The following is a 20,900-nucleotide window of genomic DNA, read 5'->3' on the forward strand; positions in this document are numbered from 1 at the left end:
AGTTTACAGATTACTGATTAGAATGCAAATCTTTACACCTAACCTGCTGTTCAAGTCCTAAAGTGGCCGACAATGTGAGTGGAAGGAGCACTGATCACAGGTTAAAGATATATGTATTATCTCCAGACAGTACAGTAAGTGAGGTTTTGCAAACCCAGGCAAGTCACGGGGGTTACAGATAGTGCGACATGAACCCAAGATCTTGGCTATCAGGCTAACAGCAGTTAGCCTGATAGTTCTGCACACATGAGGACAGTCTCAACAGGGATCTTGGGTTCATGTCGCACTATCTGTAACCCCCGTGACTTGCCTGGGTTTGCAAAACCTCACTTACTGTACTGTCTGGAGATAATACACATATCTTTATCCTGTGATCAGTGCTCCTTCCACTCACATTGTCGGCCACTTTAGGACTTGAACAGCAGGTTTGGTGTAAAGATTTGCACTCTAATCAGTAATCTGTGAACTGTCTGTGCTTTATATGCTCTGTCTGAGGTCAGAACTCTCCATTCACCTGACGAAGAGGGTAACCTCAAAAGCTAGTGAATTTGCTATCAAATAAATCAGTTGGACTTAAACCTGGTGTTGTCAGACTTTTTACTAATGCATGTGACAGTAATAAATCAAAGCAAATCAAAATGTAAGATAATCAGAGGATTAGATAGGGTGGACAGTGAGAGCCTTTTTCCTTGGATGGAGATGGCTAGTATGAGGGGACACAGTTTTAAATTGAAGGGTGATAGATATCGGACAAATGTCGGAGGTAGGTTCTTTTCTCAGAGAGTAGTAAGGGTGTGGAATGCCCTGCCTGCAACAGTAGTGGATTCACCAACATTAAGGGCATTTAAATGGTCATTGGATAAACATATGGATATTGGAATAGTGCAAGTTAGATGGGCTTTAGATTGGTTTCACAGGTCGGTGCAACATCGAGGGCCGAAGGGCCTGTACTGCACTGTAATGTTCTATGTTCTCTGTAAAAGACAGCGGGGAAGAAGCAGCTCTTGAGTAGGTTCAGAGTTTTATATCTTTTGAAGGAATTGCTCATTTGGGAAGAATTAGCATTCAGTTGCTGTGCAGCAGCTGCTCTGTCCCAAGCCCCGCCCCATTATCACAGAGCTGCTCAGATATGGTAATAAGGCTCCTGAATATGTTAATGAGGTGGGTGTTGGTCACGTGCCTCCAGTCACCCACCGTAGAGGCTACCGGGATAATTCCAAGATGGCGGCGGCCGCGGCAGCGCCCAGTGGGATGAGTTCGGGGGGCCCGTCCCTCACCGGGACCCTCAACAAGAAAAAAAAGCCCTTCCTTGGCATGCCGGCGCCGCTGGGCTATGTGCCAGGCTTGGGCAGAGGGTGAGTGCCGGCCCCCCGTTTTTGTTTTTCCGTCGTGGCGCGGTCTGAAACAAGCGAGCAGCAGGGGGATGAGGTGCTTGATGCCAGGCAGGTGAACTGAACGCAGATACCCACTCTGCGGGTTAGGCCCTGAGATTCAAGCAAAGAACTCGATGTAACTTGTGTAAATGCCACCTCGGACCCTCATTTTGGCTAATGTCAGCTGCATTTGGCTGACTGGCCCTGTTCTCCATTCTACACGGATATAATCGGATATTCCACAGGGTAATAAAGGAGATCCAGTCCTATCCTATCCCTTGTAATGTACACACTTGGCAACAGGATTCACAGACTACGCGGACACCAAAGAGTTAGAAAGTGGAGCATGTTGCACATGCATCAAGGGCACAGTGCACATCCGTTTCAGCACTAAAGTGCTGACTTGAAAGGAGGCCTGAAATGTTGAGTCAAGCCATTTCTTCAAGCGGTTAGTGATGCCATTAAGTCTGCTGCAAATATAAATGAACATGATCAGGAGGTAGTGGCAAAATCACTATATAATCCAGAGGCTCAGACTAATAATCAGCATCACAGTGCCAGGAACTCTGGTTTGATGCCCGGCTTGGGTGACTATGCGGAGTCTGCATGTTCTTGTATTTGTGTGGATTTATTCTGGGTACTTTGGTTTCCTTCCACAGTCCGAAAGATGTGCTGGTTAGGTGCATTGCCCATGCTAAATTCTCCCTCAGTGTATCCGAATAGGTGCCGGAGTGTGGCAACTAGGGGATTTAACATCATTGCGGTGTTAATGTCAGCCTACTCGTGACACTAATAAATAAAAATGATAAAAGGTTTCACATCTGACCATGACAGTCAGTTTAATTTACATTCAGTTCATAAATTGGGGAAAAAGACCTAAACCTGTTAATAGTACATTGAAACCGTAATCAATTGTTGCAAAAACTATCTGGTTCACTAACGTTCTTTATTGAAAGAAATCTGGCCTACATGTGTCTCCAGAACCACAGTAATGTGATTTACTCTCAAGTGTCCTCTGAAATGACCTCAGTTGAATCAAACTGCCACAAAAAGAAAATGAAACTGGACAGATCACCTGGCATTGCCATAGACAATGATAAACCCAGTTTACTAACATCTTGAAGATTGTACCAAAATTGAGAGAGCTGCACACAGATTAAAGCAATAGCTTGACATGCATAATTAGAAAATAAAAACCTGGAAACCAATCTCATAATGGCATACAGTCTGGAACGAGTTCCCAACATTGTCTGTGAACCCCATGAGATCTCATGGCACAGTTCAAATGTTGGCAAGGAAATGTGCTGATTATCACTGATAAATCTGTACTCCATGTTGAACAACATTTGGAGGAAACATTGAGAGTGGCAAGAGTGCAGCATCTCCTATGGATAGGGACTTCAGTGTCCACCACCAAGAGTGATGAGCACCAGTACTGACCGTACTGGCTGAGTCCTAAAGGACTCAGTCCTGAAGACTGTTAGACTGAGTCTGTGACAGATGGTGAGGGAACCACTAAGAAGGAAAAACCTACTTGACATCATCCTCACCAATTTATTTGTTGCAGATGTATCTATCCATGACTATTGGTAAGAGTGACCACCACATGTTTCTTGTGCTTGCATGGCACTACTATTGTGTTAAATGAGTTGGATCTCAGTCAGGTCTAGTAACTCATAATGGGCATCCAACATTAACAGTATTATATACAACCACAATCTGTAACGTCATGGACTGATATATCCCTAACTCGATGGGCTGAATGGCCTCCTTCTGCATTGTAGGATTCTATGATGCTACATTAACCTTCAAACTGGGGGATTTATATTTGTTCAGTGAAGAATGCAGCTGGGCACGCCAGGAGCAGCACCAGGCATACCTAAAAATGGTGTATCAACTTGGTAAAGCTATAACACAGGATGACTTGCATGCCGAATAGCTTAAGCTGCATGCAATAGTGGCAGCTAAGTGATCCCATTACCAGTGGATCAGATCTAAGCTGTGCAGTTGTGCCACATCTATTTGTGAATGTTGGTGGACAATTAAAGAACTCATTGGAGAAGGAGGCTCCATCATCTTGAATGATGGGGGAGCACAGCACATCAGTGCAAAAGGCAAAGCTGAAGTGGTCAGTGCAGACTCAATGGACCAAATAGCCTCCTTCTGCACTGTCGGATTTTATGATTCTATATACCTACACCACATGGACAGCAGTGGTTCAAGAAGGTTTCTTAAGGGCAATTGGGGATGGATAGAAAATGCTGGCCTAGCCAGCAATGTCAGCTGCTCATGAAATAAATCAAAATATGTATGAAAAAATCAATTATCCATCCAATTGGTTTAACGTTTTGTCACCAGTAGGCTTACATTAATGCTGCAATGAAGCTACTATGAAAATCCCCTAGTTGCCATACTCCAGCATCTGTTTGGGTACAATGAGGGATAATTTACCATGGCCAATCCACGTGGCTAGCATGTTTTTTGGATTTTGAAAGTCAGTCCTATTTAAGGGGCCTAATGTCTTAATCTGGAAATGCTGTGGTATGAATGATCCAGTTGTTTCCTCCACTTAAAAAAAGGGTGGTGTGGACAAGTTGGGCCGAAGGGCCTGTTTCCATGTTGTAAACCTCTATGATTCTAGGTGAGGCGAGAGTGACTGTCCTTGGCATCAAGGCAGCATTTGACTGAGTATGGCATCAAGGATCCCGACCAAAACTGAGTCGGGGATAATTTTTTAAATCATTTATGGAAGGTGGCTGTCTCTGGTTAGACCATCATTTATTGTCCATCTCTTAATGACTCTTGAGATGATGGTGGTGAGCTGCTACCTTGAACCAATACAGGGATAGTGTTTGGAAAATGCTAATTGCTGTGATTTAGCACAATATGGGGCAGTGCCTTTGTCCTAATGTGCATCAGCAGCAAAGCATGTATTGTTAAAGCACATTTAACATAATACGAGGTCAAAATGGGCTTCATAGGAATATTATCAGACAAAATATGCTGCTAGACTGCATGAAATATTAGAACAAATAACCAACAGTTTTTTCAAAGAGGCTTTAAGCAGCATTTTCAAGGAGGATTAAGTGGCTGATCTGTTTAGTGACAGAATTCCAGGGCTTTAGACTTTAACTTTCATTCATGGCAGGGATATTAAGAATGGTCTTAGTTCATTGCTTTCTCTGAGCATCAAGTATTTCTGTTGAATGGTACTTGTTTTTGCCTTCCTTTGCATGTTAATGAAGTTTTTGGGAAATTTTGGTGCAAGTTTCAGTTTAACTTGTTGGTTGAAGAGATTCAGGAAATTATTTTGAAGCGTCGTCACAATGCTGTAAGAAATGAGATAGCCAAAATGTGCACAGCAGACTTCCGCTAACAGCAATGTGATGATCACTAAAATAGATTATTTGGTTGCATTGATGAGAAATAATTATTGATCAGTACACCAGAGGTACATCCCTTGTCTTTTTAAAAAGTTTTTTGCGTTCAAATGAGGAGGGCTAATGAGGTCTCGGTTTAATGTCTCATGTGAAATACAGCATCTCCGGCAGTGTATCACTCCCTCAGTCCTGCACTGCAGTATCCATCTTCAACCTTTTTTGGTATAATTCTCGTAAATTTGTGCTGTATAGTCTCCAAGGCTTTGCTCGAGTTGGATGCCGAAAAACTAAATTAATTAGGTGGGATAAAATGTCAGGTTCTACGTGTTTTTCTCCAGAAACGTAGCCAGGTTTTCTCACCAGAAGTTCTGACATTGTCAGAAAAAGATTGGGAGGCATGATTTGCGCTGTTTTTCGACTGGGGCCCAGTCTCAAAACCCGCCCCGCCCCGATGCATAGCACGAGGACATATGATGATACTTAAGGTCATATAAAATCATTCAAATCAAAAGACTGTGAACCTGACCACATCACTGGCGGGTGGGTGGGAGAGTGGAGAGCAAATGAAGATCACAATCCAAAACCTTGTCGGCACCAATCCTATTATGGCCCTTGTATGATTTAGCAACCAAAACAGAATTTGCACTCTCGGCGAACAGGCCCGTAAAATTGCAATCAGTACTTCAGTTGTACTCCAGCCTTGATTCAACACCACCTGAAGTTGAAGTGCGGAGCTCTGTTAAAAATGAAGCAATGGCTTTAAGTTGATGACATTTATTAATTTAAAACAAGGTGTGAACAAAAGATCCCTTCTATAAAAATACAGATAATTTGCGCTAATTTGAAGAATGACTTTCCAAACTCTGCTCTTGGGTCGCCTGGAGTATGTAGTATTTAATCCATAATTCTCATGAATTGGAGTATATCTCATTTGACTATAGGCTTATCTGTCAGTGAGGCAACAGTAAGAACATTGCTTTCTGAATTTCTAGAGGAGATTCCTAGAAAGAATATGAAAAATTAATAAATACCAGTAAATAGCCCAGAGCTGGTTGATTAGTTTTATTCTTGCAACACTGTTTCGAGATACTTAGTCCACAGAGCCACTGATTATCCACAGTGCCTGCAGCCACATCAACATAACAATTCACATAGCAAAAGCAAAATTGGATCAGAAGTGTTGTGTTAGAATTGTGACTAGACTTGTAAAACAAAGAATGCACTCTATGCAAGCTTTTTAATAATGTATATGTTGATATCAGTATAAATGAGAATGTGTTCCTTGCATTTCATGAATTGGATAACCAGGTTATGGTTTTGCTTTTGCTGCATTAAATAATATTGTAGAAAGGGGTGTGTGTGCTCAGTATGGGGTAGATTTACTGACAATAGTTAAAAAGCATTGAAGTATTTAATCACGAAAACATAAGATTAGGATTTTCTAATTTATCATGTAGAAGACACGTACCGAGTTGAAATAAAATTAGAAATAAAAGACCTCTCCCAAAAGATAAAATTACTTTTGTTAGACCAGAAACAGCCATATTTAAGTAATGTAACTATGTTGACCATCCAAGGCAAAATCAATGATGAAAGATGCTTTTTGCAAATAGTGTGGCTAACTTCGCATCCAGGGGAAGAAAAGCTAATGCTAAATGATAATATTGCTCCATTTTGGTTTAATGCAAATGTAATGTAATTTTGTGATCTAGTTGTTCATTCAAACCTTGTACTTGATCCAGTGCTACTGGTTTCACAACACGTTCTGATATTGGTCCTGCTCGAGATGCCAATGACCCAGTTGATGATCGTCATGCGCCCCCAGGAAAAAGAACTGTTGGTGATCAAATGAAAAAGAACCAGGCAGATGATGATGATGAAGATTTGAATGACACCAATTATGATGAGGTGATAATACAGTGTTATCTGTATTTAAAGTATTAAGTTAAAAGATATATTTGCCTCAATAAATGAAAATTGAGAAGTTATGACTGGAATTACATATTTATAAATGGTATGGTAAGCCATTTACCCATGTTTACTTTTGCTTTTGTTTGATAATTAGCCTTTATTTACTTGCCACCATTTGTGCAAAATCACATAATATTTAACCTATAATTCCCAGTCTTTCCAATATGGCTGCCATTTACTGTATTCTGAAACAGCCAGATTTACGTAGAGTTTTTTTACGCTATGGCTGTTGGTTGATGCTGAGCTGTTCAAATCCCGGAAGGGAGTCTCAACAGCTGCCAAAACATATTTTGCAATTTGTATTATATGAGGAGTGGTTCCGAAATCAGGAAATGATATCCCCAGCTACTTGTGATGATTTTATTGTAACCTAAATGTTTATTAAGAAATAAAAGAGAAAAAAAGTATATTTAAACACAAAAATGGCTTCACGTTGTAAATGGTACTTTAAAATTGCTCCAGAATATCTTATCTTAACTCCCTTAAGAGCTAACCTTCCCCTTTTCTTTCAGCAACAGATTTTAAAACTGACTGAAACTTTGTTCTCTCTTGGGGGGTCCTCTGAGGCAGACTGCAGCTGGTTCTTCAGGTCTGGCTTTGCCCACACTGCTTTCTGGAGTTCTGACCAGCTATTGCTTCTGGGAGATCTAAACCTTACATGGTTTCAGTATCTCCTTAAATATGTTACTTCCTTTTAATTTCTCATTGTCTCACCCTGTCTCTTTAGAAATGATTGATTTAATTAACTTCTTTATTGTAGATCTTAGGATTTAAATTAAAAGTACAGTCACACTATCTTTACTTCCTACAACTTTTTTTATAACCTGTATATATTCTTCTTTGAATCAAAACAACCCATTCAAATTTACTCCTGTTCTTGCATTTGGTAATTATCTGTTTGGCATCTGTCTTGGCCTATATCAAACTCACTTCTTATTGTTACCTTATCAGTCACCCTGTCTCTTACTCGAATATGATGTGGAGATGCCGGTGTTTGACTGGGGTAAACACAGTAAGAAGTCTCACAACACCAGGTTAAAGTCCAACAGGTTTATTTGGTAGTAAACGCCACTAGCTTTTGGAACGCTGTTCCTTCGTCAGGTGAGTGGAGAGTTCTGATTGCAAACAGGGCATATAATGCCTTTATTTTTGTGACACTTTGCAACACAGAAATTGGCCATTCAGCACACTAATCTATGCAGGTGTTCAGTTTCCATGCTAGTCTTTTTCCCCAGCCATCATATTCTGTCTTCTCCCTGGTGCACTTATCTACCTTTCCCTTAATGTATCTATACTATTCATCTGAACTACTCTGATACCACATTCCATATTTTAACCACTAATTGCGTTACACGCTTTTCATTATATTCAAAATTTAAAACACTTCAGTTTGAATTCCCCATAACTGAAAAAATGATTTTTATGTTTACCCCCTCAAATTTTGAGAGACCTCCATTGGGTCTGAAGTGGCTTGTGAATCTCTACTTCCTGACCCTCTGCTTCTTTACCCCATTTGAACTCTTATTTTCCAAGAATATGTGACCTCCTCATTCCTCCTAAAATTTGTTCCACCTCACACCTTATTGAAATAGATTTGCAATTTATATGGCTGTTTTGCAGTTTACTATAGTCTTGCATTTTGTCACTGTCTTCTTAGAATTAACTGTGCCTGTATCCTTCCCTCCCCAATTTGATGACGTCTGCAAATTTTGAAATTGTGCTGCTGATTCCTGAGTCTGAATTGTTTATGTAAAGTGGGTCCAGCGCCAAGTCCTGCAAAAATCCCACTTCCTGCTTTATACTAGTCTGAGTAACTATATTTTAGCCCTTTTCTGTAGCCAGCTTGCTATCCATTCTGCTGTGATGTCCTAATTCCACGTGCATTGGCATTGGCCGTGACTCTAGTATCCTTATCAAAGACTTTTGAAAACCCAAGCTTAAAAAATGGAAGAGATGGGGTAGTGATTGTGGTATCTACTATGACCTGAAGTGTTAACTTTGTTTCTCTCTCCACAAATGCTGTCTGACCTGTTTAGCATTTGCAAAAATCTTTTCTGTTTGATTTCCAGCGTCTGCAATATTTTGTTTTCATATTACATCTACAGCATTGCCGTTATCCACTCGTTCTGTTTGATTTTTCAAAGAATTCAATAAAGTTGATCAAACTTGACTTTCCTTATTGGAATCCATGATAACTTTTTAAATAATTATATTTGGTTCTGGATTTCAATTACATCTTTGAGTAACGATTCAGTTCCATATGGTATCAGTCCTGATGTGCTTAAATGAAGTGGAGATGCCGGCATTGGACTGAGGTAAAACACAAAGAAATCCCACAACACCAGTTTAAAGTCCAAACAGGTTTATTTGTAGCTTGCGGCGTTTGCTACAAATAAACCTGTTTGGACTTTAAACTGGTGTTGTGGGATTTCTTTGTGCTTAAATGAAACCATTGTAAATTCAGCATGCCTCTTTGTTACTTTTTGTCAAGTAAACAACAAAACTTTTTTTAAAAAGTCCTTGTTTTTTGATTATCTTCACTTAACTTTAATATCTCCAAACTATAATTTTCTTTTTAAGTTTAATGGATATGCTGGAAGCTTGTTCTCAAGTGGACCATATGAAAAAGATGATGAAGAGGCTGATGCAATCTATGCTGCGTTGGACAAGAGAATGGATGAAAGACGGAAGGATAGACGGTATGAATTTACTTACAGCATAGAAACAGACCATTTGACCCAACTAGTACATAGCAGCTCCATTTCAGCCTCCTCCATCTAACTCAGAATAACTCTCTCTTGCTTCCCCCCTCATGCTTCCTTTTAAGTATATCTAAACTAATTACCTCAGCACCCCCTGTGGAAATGAGTTCTACAATCTCACTCCTCTCCTTGGTAAAGATGTTTCTTTTGAATTCTCTGTTTGATTTCAGAGTGGAATGATTCTTAATATCAACTGCAAAGCTGATGCAGAAGTCTTCAACTTTTTTATTAAGATATAACATTTTGATTTAGTTGTGTAGCTAGATTCCTGTAGCACATTGGATGAGCTGTTGGATACAAAGCTTACACAAAAAAAATTAGTTTGTAATATATTACACATTATCAAATTAACATTCACTTGATCATTGATGGTTAGACAAGTTTACAAGTGTATTTTAATTGTAAGTGACATGTTCCTTTTATTAGTGACACAGTCTTCTTAAGAGTGGTTAACTTTCTTTCCAAAAGATTAACACTGACATCACTCCAGGCAAGGCACATAGAATTGAACAGTGGATGAGCAGATGTTATGTTTTATACAATGGGTCAATGTAGCAACAAAAGATTACAGCACAGTTGGTCTGAATCTTTCTCCATTTCTGCATCAAATTTATGATGCTTTGCTCCTTACTGTTAACCTTTCATGTATCCTATTAGTTATATAAAAGGGTCCCCATAAAAATTAAATGCAGTGGCAGTTTCAAAATAGGATTTGAATTTAGAGACCAAATTTTCTTGGAATTAATTATTGGAAATTTATTTTAAGAATTTCACTTATAGAGGTTTAAAGCATGAAAACACGCCCTTCGGTCCAACTTGTCCATGCCGTTCTTTTTTTTTTAAATCCCTAAGTTAGTCCCAATTGCCCGCAGTTGGCCTGTGTCAGGATTGGATTGGACCAGCAGGGCCGGGTCGGGAATCTATTTAATCATAAGAATTGAGTGTAGGTATTTTCTCTTAATATTTGTTCATTTTTTTACATTTTCTTTCAACAGAGAGCAGCGTGAAAAGGAAGAAATTGAAAAGTACCGTATGGAACGTCCAAAAATCCAGCAACAGTTTTCTGATCTGAAGGTAAGTTCTCTTGTCTTTCAGCATAAAACTCCATCTCTAAAAATTTTCTGTATGCCTTTTGGCTCTTCTCTGTACAATGGAACATCCTAGCTAAGACCCTGAGTTCAGTAGCCAAGAGACCAGGTGGGCTGTCTTTCACTTCTATGAAGAAAGTAGTTTGCCTCAGCTTAAAGTGTCATGGCTGAAATTGAGAGCCCAGGTGAAGTATAGTAAATATGGAATAGTGTTCTATCGGTTGGTCACTTGCTATGTTTGGAGTCTAATGCACTTCTGTCTCTTGATTTATAGGTAAATTATGTTTTTTAAGGAAATTTTTGATATTTATATAATATGTTTTTTTTAACAAAATGCCCCTTCAGAGAAAACTGTCAGAAGTCACAGAAGAAGAATGGTTGAGTATTCCAGAAGTTGGTGATGCGCGTAACAAACGTCAGCGAAATCCTCGCTATGAGAAACTGACACCTGTACCAGATAGTTTCTTTGCCAAACATTTGCAAACTGGAGAACAACACACATCTGTGGATCCCAGGCAAACGGTAATATAACCAAATATCAACTATCACTATGGAAGGGAACAAGAATATCCAAAACTGAATGATAGCAAAAAAAAGTAAATTTATTGGCTAACATTGCGATCTTATTGATGATTATTATTCTGTATTTTAATAACGTTTTTAATAACATTCAGGTCATAGAATTTGATAAACTGAAGGAGGTAGATCATTGTTATAACAGTTATGAGACACATAAAATGATCTATTAGCAGATTTTGAAAGCATAAAACTGAAAGGAAAAAAAACACAATTACAGAAAAAAACACTGATGCTTGTGAATGGGAAAGTACAAAAAAACAGCATGGTAAGAGCTACAAAAAGGGAGCATGGAAAGAAACTTGCAAGGGATTTCAACATCAACACAATTTTTTGATTCCATTCATGAATGAGGATGGTCAGAAGCAGCATGGGATCCCTTGAAAATGGATGGCGGGACTGAAGTCTCCAGGCGTGCTAGCCTCTTCCACCCTGCTAAGAGTATTTCACTCGCGTGGCTTCCCAGTTTTGGGGAGCTAGTGGCCCAACTCTACTGGAGAGAAGGGGGGCAATCAGGGACTCCCCCAGGGAATTGGGCAGTGGGAGGGTGTACCAGTGCCCAGGGGGCACCTTGGCACTGCCCCATGTCTGGTGGGCAGTGCCATCAGGGCAGGACCTTGAGGGTGGGGCCAGATGGGGCAGGGTTTAGTGGGGTGATCGGTGGGGAGGGTCCTGCTGCCTTTCAGCAGTCGGGTTCAGTGGGGGAAGGAGGGAGGCCAACGATTGGGGTTGGGGAGGGGGCTAATTTATGATGTGGGAGGCAGCCTGCTGGGGGGGGGCTCAGGGCTGCCAGGGAGAGCTGGCCAGCGAGCGATCGGGAAGTTGGCAGTACAGGGCCACTGTGCGTGCGCCGATCTCGGCGCTGACAGATCAGCGCATGTGCAGTGACCCGTTCAGAACTATGCTGCTGGCCTCTCCAGTGGAAAGAGGCTCACCTACTGATTTTCAGCGTGCTTTACACTTGTGCACTCTGCAGTGCATAGAGTGTGGGAGATTCATTTTGAAACACTTGCTGAAAAAAAGTGTGATTTATTCCAATTTTCGCGCAAATTTGACACTAGAATTCTTTTGGGAGAATTGTTCCTGTGGTGTCTCATGATGACCTGTGCTAAGGCATTAATAATTCACAGTATTCATTGGTGATTTAAACAATGGATGAGAAAGCTGCACATTCAAAGTTGTCAGTGATACAGACATAGAGGATATTGTAAGCAGTGTCAATGAGGCATAAAATTACAACATGCTATTCATAGAATAACTGGGCAAAATTGTCAAATGGATTTCACTGTGGGCAAATGTAAGGTTTTTTTATTCAAATGATGTGGATTTTTGTAGCAAGGATAGTTGTACTTCCGTATTGCCCTTGAAATAAGTGGCTTATTAGACCACGTCAGAAGGCAGTTAAGAGTCAACCTCATTACTGAGGATTTGGCATCAGAGCAGATGAAGATGGCAAGTTACATTCCCTAAAGGATATTAATGTCCCAGATAGGGCGTTTTTTTTCACGACAGTCAGTGACGTTTTCATGATCTAACTTTCAATTCCAGATTTTATTCATTGAATTTAAAGCTCTCCATGGATTACTGGTGCAGTGGCCACCACTATCCACTAAACAAACAATCAGCACTCTGTCTACACACATGCGTGCACACACACACACACACACACACACACACAGACACACAGTTCATGTTGGACCTAAAAAGGATAAAATTAGATATTTTCTAATCAGTGCTGGAGCAGTGGAGGCCCAAAGAGATTTGTGGGCCCAGGTACATATCATTAAAATGTAATGAACAGGTACAGAAAATAAACAGACTAATGGAATGTCTTTGACTTGTTTACACTATGTGCCTTTTCTATTTTGACTCAGCAATTTGCCCACCACTTTCTCGAGGGCATCAAGAAATGGACAATAACTGCCAGACTTGTCAGTGATACCCATATCCCAAAGTAAATTTTAAAAATATGCCTTAAATATGAAAGTATATTTAGGCCTGTTCAAACTTACTTGAATATGCTTCTCAGCGCAGCAATCTAATAGTGATTTTTCTCTTATAATTTTACTTTAACCACCAGATGGCAGTGCAAGTATTGACATCTTTGGCATTTTAATTAAAATTTGGCGTAATGTGGACAGAAAGGATTGGATCTCTTATTACAGTTATATATTCTTCATGATACTCCAATGCAGCGTTTGATCAGTGATGTTTTAATTGTAGCAATTTTCTGGCTTGACATCACCTTATCCTGGTGGCCTGAATACACCATACCCAGGTGGAATGACGCCAGGTCTGATGACACCTGGATCAGGAGAGTTGGACATGAGAAAAATTGGTCAAGCCCGAAACACCTTGATGGACATGAGACTAAGCCAAGTAAGTGAGCGACAGTCTGGTTGATTTAGTTATAAGAATAGGGAAGCAGAATATTTTTAAAACTTTGTGAAACTTGTTGATGCTCATAGTTCTGGGTATATTCATTAGCAGGAACACAAAAAGTTAGCATGCAGGTACAGCAAACAATTATGAAGGCAAATGGTGTTTTGGCCTTTACTGCAAGGAGATTGAGGTACAAGAATAAAGGAGTCATAGAGGTTTACAGCATGGAAACAGGCCCTTTGGCCCAATTTGTCCATGCCACCTAGTTTTTACCACTAAGCTATTCCCAATTTCCTGTGTTTGGCCCATATCCCTCTATATCCATCTTACCCATGTAACTGTCTAAATGCATTTTAAAAGACAAAATTGTATCTGCCTCCACTGCTACCTCTGGCAGCTCACTCCAGACACACCACCCTTTGTGTAAAAAAAAATTGCCTCTTTGGACTCATGTATCTCTCACCTTAAACCTATGCCATCTAGAATTAGACTCCCCTACCTTTGGAAAAGATGTTGACTATCTAGGAGTCTTGCCAAAGTTGGCTTTGGTGAGACTAGACCTGGGCATTTCAATATTTACAGTGTAAAATATGATGGATCCTTAAGCATATGACTAAAAATTTAACTGGATTATTTTTGCACTGGGAATAAATGTAGCTAATTGTGCTGTTTCTTTGAGGTGTCCGATTCTGTCAGTGGACAAACTGTTGTTGATCCTAAAGGCTATCTGACCGACCTGAACTCAATGATTCCAACACATGGTGGAGATATTAAGTAAGTAGCTCAGAATTGGAGTTGAAGCATCTTGAAAGTGTAATGGAATTACATTACATATGTTTTACATAATAATATGTAAAAATTCAGATCCTTAACTTGAGTTCCTATATTCTTATACCACTAGCAGTGTTTTCTTTGATTTGATTTGATGTATTTTTGTCATATGCATTAACAGTGAAAAGTATTGTTTCTTGCACGGTATACAGACAAAACACACCGTTCATAGAGAAGGAAACGAGAGAGTGCAGAATGTAGTGTTACATTCATAGCTAGGGTGTAGAGAAAGATCAACTTAGTGCAAGATAAGTCCATTCAAAAGTCTGACAGCAGCAGGAAAGAAGCTGTTCTTGAGTTGGTTGACCTCAGACTTTTGTATCTTTCTCCTAAAGGAAGAAGGTGGAAGAGAGAATGTCTGGGGTACATGGGGTCCTTAATTATGCTGGCTGCTTTGCCGAGGCGTCGGGAAGTGTAGACAGAGTCAATGGATGGGAGGCTGGTTTGCATGATGGATTGGGCTACATGATCTTTTGTAGTTCTTTTAGTACTTAAAGTAACCATTCATTACAGTATGATACAATTAAAATTCATACTTTGTTGGATTTATTTCCCACGCTTTGTGGAAAGAAAGAAAATCCCAATTTAGGTAAACCTGAAATGACAGTAATAAAGATTTCAGCATCAAAAGTTTTTTTGTTGTATTCAATTACCACAGGTCATGTAAACCTGAGAAAAATCACAAATTACTTCATAGAACCTTTGGCTTGGATTTTCTGATGGCAGCAGTGGCAATTGTTGAAACCTTCATCACTGTTGAGGGTTGGGACAAGAAAATGACTACTATTTACCTAGGAAGTTTAAACTTCCAGTGGGCAGAATTGAGCTGCCCCGGCTGATCCGCAAATGTCTCAACACTGACCTGAAGTACTGGGGACTTGTGCTTGGTGTTCTGTCCTAATCTAAATGTGTGGGATTATGGGGGTAGGATGGGGAAAAGGCCCTGGGTAAGGATTTAGCCCAGGGTTCTGCCACTGTTAATCACAAGTGTATGATTAAAAGCAAGAGCTTTATTGGGAGGGAATAAAATTTATTAAAAACTAAACCTGAACAATTCCCAATTCTCACCCACCTTTGACCATCATGAGAAACTGTGCTATGAGACCTGAAGCCCTTGCTGTTGTGACTTTTCCTTCAGTATGCTATTCTATTTCCTTCCCATTGCTAAACCAGCACAACAAAAGCCATGACCTGTTCTGAATGCTTGCTGGTGTCAATCTTTTTCTGCGTCGCCTACCTGAATAAAAACGCTTGCGAATTAAAGAACAAGATTGAAGATGTTTCAGTTTAGAGTTCTGTGAGAAGGAAGTAGGAATATTAACAATGGTTATGTTACACAACTATGTAAGGGTTTTAATAGTAAGGGTGGAAACACCTCTTTGAACCTATGCCTTATGAAATAACGACTGGCATTATCAAAGTGCCTGATGTGATCAGATAGGAAATTCAGCACCATAGCGAATGAGGCAGTTTGAGGAAGTGACTTGCTTCGTCAAAATGGGCCATAGAATCATACATTGCAGAAGGAGGCCACTCGGCCCATTGAGCCTACACTGAAAACAACCTCACCCAGGGCCTATGGCATCATGATTGACACAGGCTTGGAGGACCAAAGGGCCCGTTCCTGTGCTGTATTTTTCTTTGTTCTTTGTCTATCTCCACAACCCTACACATTTACCCCGCTAATCCCCGGACACTAAGGGGCAATTTATGGCCAATCAACCTAACCCACACATTTTAGGAGTGTGGGAAGAAACCGGAGTGACCGGAGAAAACCCATGCAGACATGGAGAAAACGTGCAAACTCCACACAGTCACCCAAGTCCAGAATTGAACCCAGATCCCTGGAGCTGTGAAACAGCAGTGCTAACCATTGTGTCACCCATATTACATATATATTCTTACAATATTTTTATCACTACATATACAGATGAAAGCTTGTTACTAAAATATACAACCTGAAGTGAATTTTTTAAAGTTTTTTTTCAGTGTGCTATGTGAAATAGTGTTTAAGGGCTTTCAAAAAATCTGTTTACTGTAAAATATTATGTTCTTGAAACAGTGACATTAAAAAGGCCAGATTACTGCTTAAGTCAGTACGCGAGACCAACCCTCATCATCCCCCAGCATGGATTGCATCTGCAAGACTCGAGGAAGTAACAGGCAAGCTGCAGGTGGCCAGGAATCTAATTATGAAAGGAACAGAGATGTGTCCAAAGGTATTCCTTGTTTTCAGGTGGCTTGATATTGTGTATTGAATGTGCTTTTCATGTGCGTATTTAATTTGACAAGGACTTTATTCCATTTTGTTTTATCAGATTGTATTTCATCAGATAAAAGTATGTTGTATGTCTTTCATTCTGTTACAGCACATAATGAATGTAGTGCATACAATTACATGCAGATTGAGTCAAGAAATTGCAGGGTTTTCATGTAATTTTATATCTCCATTTTTCATTTTCAGCTACATATTTGCAAATCAATGCATACCCTGCTATCTCTTTTCATTCTAGATAGGGCTCTTATGAATTGTGAGATTCCCTTGCCACCTTCAGTGCTACTGGCATCTTGTCCTGGGAGGAAAAGCTGTTAATGAGACTGCTTGTTACCTGTGATTCATTTTTCTCAATTTTATACTGGAATTCAGGGATTTAATTTCTCCTCTTCATTTCAGCGACCTCTATTGAAACCAGGGCCAATTTTATGCAGATTTTACAAGGCACTTATGTAGCTTCTTTAACATAGCTGAACAGTCGAAGTTGCATCACAAACAGCAAGAAAAATAGAGAAAGTGCCAGGAGAGGTTATAAAGATTTTGTTGAAGTGGGGATGGGAGGGAATACAATATTGTGCAGGATTAGAAAGAGAATTCCAGACCACAGAGCCACAAAAAGTTTGCCACTGGTGACTTGGGAGAAGAAGTTGCACTGGGGTTAATGATCAGCTGTTAGAGATGGAAATGAGACTTCAGCGTTGCTCTTGCTTTATCCGTCTAGATAATTGCATATGAAAGATCAGGATTTCTGCCACACAAGCGGATGAGTTTTAGTTCTGAAAATTATCACTGAGAAATGGGTGTTATAACATCCATTCATTACAATGACTTCCACGGAAGAAATTAGCTGGCAGTTGCTGCCCACATCATTTAACTAGGTCCACATTAGATAAGCAAAGTACTTGTCTATGTATAAATCGCGCCTCGTTGAGGGAGTGATTCAGTTGGATGCCTTTCCCACAGAAGGAAGTGTTATAAAATGGAAGGGGCTACATTTAAAATATAGGAAAAACCTTAACTAGATTGTCTTTTGTTAATCAGAAAACTACATATATAAATAATTGTATAATGAAAAATTGCCTTGTTTTAACCCACTTGTTGTAAGTACTGAATTTATTTTCTAATTATCACTGTGAAGCACTTATGTTTTTATGTTAAAGTTGCTGTATGATTGCAAGTTGTTGTAAAGATTTATAGAGATACTTTAATGCACCATCTAGTAGGTTTTAGAACGATGAAAGTTACTGCTTGTCTGGAAAGGCATTCATAACCATAAGCTAATTTAATCTTCATAAAAGTAAACCAGGTAGGTCTGTTTATTTTTAGTAAATTGCATTGTCTATTTCCAGAGTGAAGATGTGTGGTTGGAAGCAGCCCGACTGCAGCCTGGTGACACAGCTAAAGCAGTGGTCGCAAATGCTGTCAGACACTTGCCACAGTCTGTTCGTATATACATACGCGCTGCAGAATTGGAAACGGATATTAGAGCCAAGAAACGAGTTTTGAGGAAAGGTGAGTACCAAGTTTATGATTAAACATTTTGATCTATGCACCTACATGGAAAAGAAAACACCAAACAACTGAATAGGTAGCACGTTGTTTGTCCTTGGGTTGCTTAACCTAGATCCCTTCTTTGTTAGCAGCAAGGGTCCTTTGCAAGATAATAACCATTTCCAACCTATTTCTTTAAGAGCATCTTTCCTCAGGACAGTCAACACATTAAGTTTAAGTTTATTTATTAGTGTCACAAGTAAGTTTATATTAACACTGCAATGAAGTTACTGTGAAAATCTCCTACTCGTCACATTCCAGCACCTGTTCGGATACACTGAGGGAGAATTTAGCATTAAATAATAAACCCATTCAAGTTTCTGAAACAAAATATTTAAGTTTCCGCTTTTCATTTCAAATAATCCAATCAGTCCTTGGCTGTTTGAAAGACATTTGGACTACAAAATCTTCAGTTTAAGTGCATGAGGAAAGCACGATTTCTTTTTCCCTGTTAGAATCAATCACAGATTGTTTTGGGAATTTGCTAAGTGGATATCCATCAGTGTAATTTAAAAAAGTACTTTCAAAAACATTAGTTACTTGTTCTTGCGTAAAATTTTTTGTGGCACGTTGTGGTATGTTTTTAGTCTCTATCACTTAAAACTAATTAATAGAGGTCAATATCATTCGCATCAATTTAATGCAAATAAAGAGAAAAATAAAACTGTTCTTTCCCTTTGCAGATACTGGCTGATTAGTGTACTTCCAGCTGCCGTTTTTATTTTACACATCTAGTCTATGTATAAACACATGGTTCAGTAAAATAAAATTGTTTTCCTTAGCCCTGGAACATGTGCCAAATTCAGTGCGTTTATGGAAAGCAGCAGTTGAATTAGAGGAACCTGAAGATGCACGGATTATGCTCAGTAGAGCTGTTGAATGCTGCCCTACAAGTGTTGAAGTAAGTATATAGGATCAAGATTTTGTTTTTAAAAAGCCAAAACATTGATTCATTATATTCTATGCAGTGAATCCCTAAATTAAGGAGGTGTAATGGGTTGGATTTTCTGGCCTTTCACACCAGCAAGATTTTCCAGTGCCTCTGAAGATGACCCCCTGCAGTGGGTTTTTGATAGGCAAGGGGATTAAGGGTTATGGGGAGAGGGCGGGGATGTGGAACTGAGACACGACAGATCAGCCATGATCTTATTGAATGGCGGGGCAGGCTGGAGGGGCTAGATGGCCTACTCCTGCTCCTATTTCTTATGTTCTTATTATGTTTCCCAGCAGCAGGACAGATGAGCCACAAAAAATGCCATAGACATCAGTGAGATTAGATCTCACTGCTGGCCAGTGGCGAACTGCCGCTGCTGCCAGAAAATACACCATGGGGGTAGGTTGGAAGCCCCACCCACCACGGAAATTATAACGGGCAGAGGGCAGACCATGCAAAGGTCCGTTGACCTCAGGCAGGACTTTCTGGTTTTGGGGCAAGTGCAGTCAGAAAATCCCACCCATAATCTTTTTAAAAATATGAGCTTTAGAGTTGTGAATCTGAAGTTCAAATCATTTTTCTGTTATAGCTTTGGCTTGCTTTAGCCAGATTGGAGACCTATGAGAATGCTCGTAAAGTGCTCAACAAAGCAAGAGAAAACATCCCAACAGACAGGCATATTTGGATTACTGCAGCAAAACTAGAAGAGGCTAATGGAAATACTCAGATGGTCGAAAAAATCATTGACAGAGCTATTACTTCACTTAGAGCCAATGGAGTGGAAATTAATCGAGAACAGTGGATTCAGGTAATTACTCGTCTTAACGTGAGTAGCAGGCAGACGTTTTCAGTTAAGTTGAACCATTTGCTGAATTCTGTTAATCCAGTTGAGTCTGATATAAATGCAATGTAGTAGACCTAAACTAAAAATTGATGGTTTGCTACCATTATATGTTGCTCAATACAACATGGTGCAGGCAAATAGAGATCATAACATTTCAGTGTTAGGAACCTGAATGTGTGATGTTGGAGATAACACTTAAAAGCTAATGGTGTTTAAGATGGGTAAGAACAAATTAGATCTCTCACATTTCCCCGTATGAAATACTGGAAGGTAACTTAAGTACAAAGCCCATCTAAAAGGCAAGCAAAGATGCCATCAGATTTCTCAAGATTTTTTAAAAAGATATTTGAGATCTTTCCTCTTTGAATTTTTTAATGTTTAGTATCAGGACTCCCAGAATATTTTCATAAGTGCTGTCAAAAACTAAACTCAGTTTAAATGCATCGAATCATTGCAATTGTTTTGTTTTTACTCTGCCAAATCACAAATACTGTTCCCTTGTTATTAAAGTAACCAAGGAACACCATCTCTTTGCACTGCACACCATTAACTGAAATGAATTGGTGAACTTGACTTTGTAGATGACAGAATGGTATGATTGGGGATTTTGCTGTGCAGAGGTAATTTTCTAAGCTGTGCAAGCTTCAGTAGTTATTACCTAGATTTAAGTTCAAATGGTTTTTTTGGAGGTTTGTTGCTGATATAAATGTTTTTTGTTAGTTTGTTGAGAATAACAGGGTCATTAATGTAATGAAGAAGTACTTGCGAAGAAATAAAACAAAAACACTTTAGTGTCTTACCTTGTCCCCAAAGTACTTTACTTTACAGACCAACATCACAACCAAATTGCATCCAATAGATATTATTGGCCAATTGGAAGCTCATGATCTAAATAACTGCTGCCTAAACTAGAAGAGGATGTGTGCCAGTGTG

The 20,900-nt window shown here is 39.5% G+C and overlaps 1 protein-coding gene across 1 annotated transcript in view; it reads left to right on the plus strand.

The window, feature by feature from the left end:
* The first annotated feature begins 1,212 nt into the window (after positions 1–1,212).
* prpf6 (PRP6 pre-mRNA processing factor 6 homolog (S. cerevisiae)) overlaps positions 1,213–20,900 on the plus strand; it is a 53,256-nt gene continuing 33,568 nt past the window's right edge. The window contains exons 1-11 of the mRNA XM_080204894.1: positions 1,213–1,355; positions 6,496–6,661; positions 9,305–9,423; positions 10,482–10,560; positions 10,920–11,096; positions 13,374–13,529; positions 14,212–14,306; positions 16,426–16,582; positions 17,988–18,150; positions 18,972–19,090; positions 19,713–19,931. Of these exons, the coding sequence (XP_080061020.1) occupies positions 1,222–1,355; positions 6,496–6,661; positions 9,305–9,423; positions 10,482–10,560; positions 10,920–11,096; positions 13,374–13,529; positions 14,212–14,306; positions 16,426–16,582; positions 17,988–18,150; positions 18,972–19,090; positions 19,713–19,931 (1,584 nt within the window). The 5' untranslated portion in view covers positions 1,213–1,221. The remainder of the gene's footprint in view (positions 1,356–6,495; positions 6,662–9,304; positions 9,424–10,481; positions 10,561–10,919; positions 11,097–13,373; positions 13,530–14,211; positions 14,307–16,425; positions 16,583–17,987; positions 18,151–18,971; positions 19,091–19,712; positions 19,932–20,900) is intronic.

The sequence above is a fragment of the Carcharhinus amblyrhynchos genome, chromosome 16 (genome assembly GCF_965287045.1).
Source record: "Carcharhinus amblyrhynchos chromosome 16, sCarAmb.v2.hapA, whole genome shotgun sequence".
In the NCBI taxonomy this organism is placed as follows: domain Eukaryota; kingdom Metazoa; phylum Chordata; class Chondrichthyes; order Carcharhiniformes; family Carcharhinidae; genus Carcharhinus; species Carcharhinus amblyrhynchos.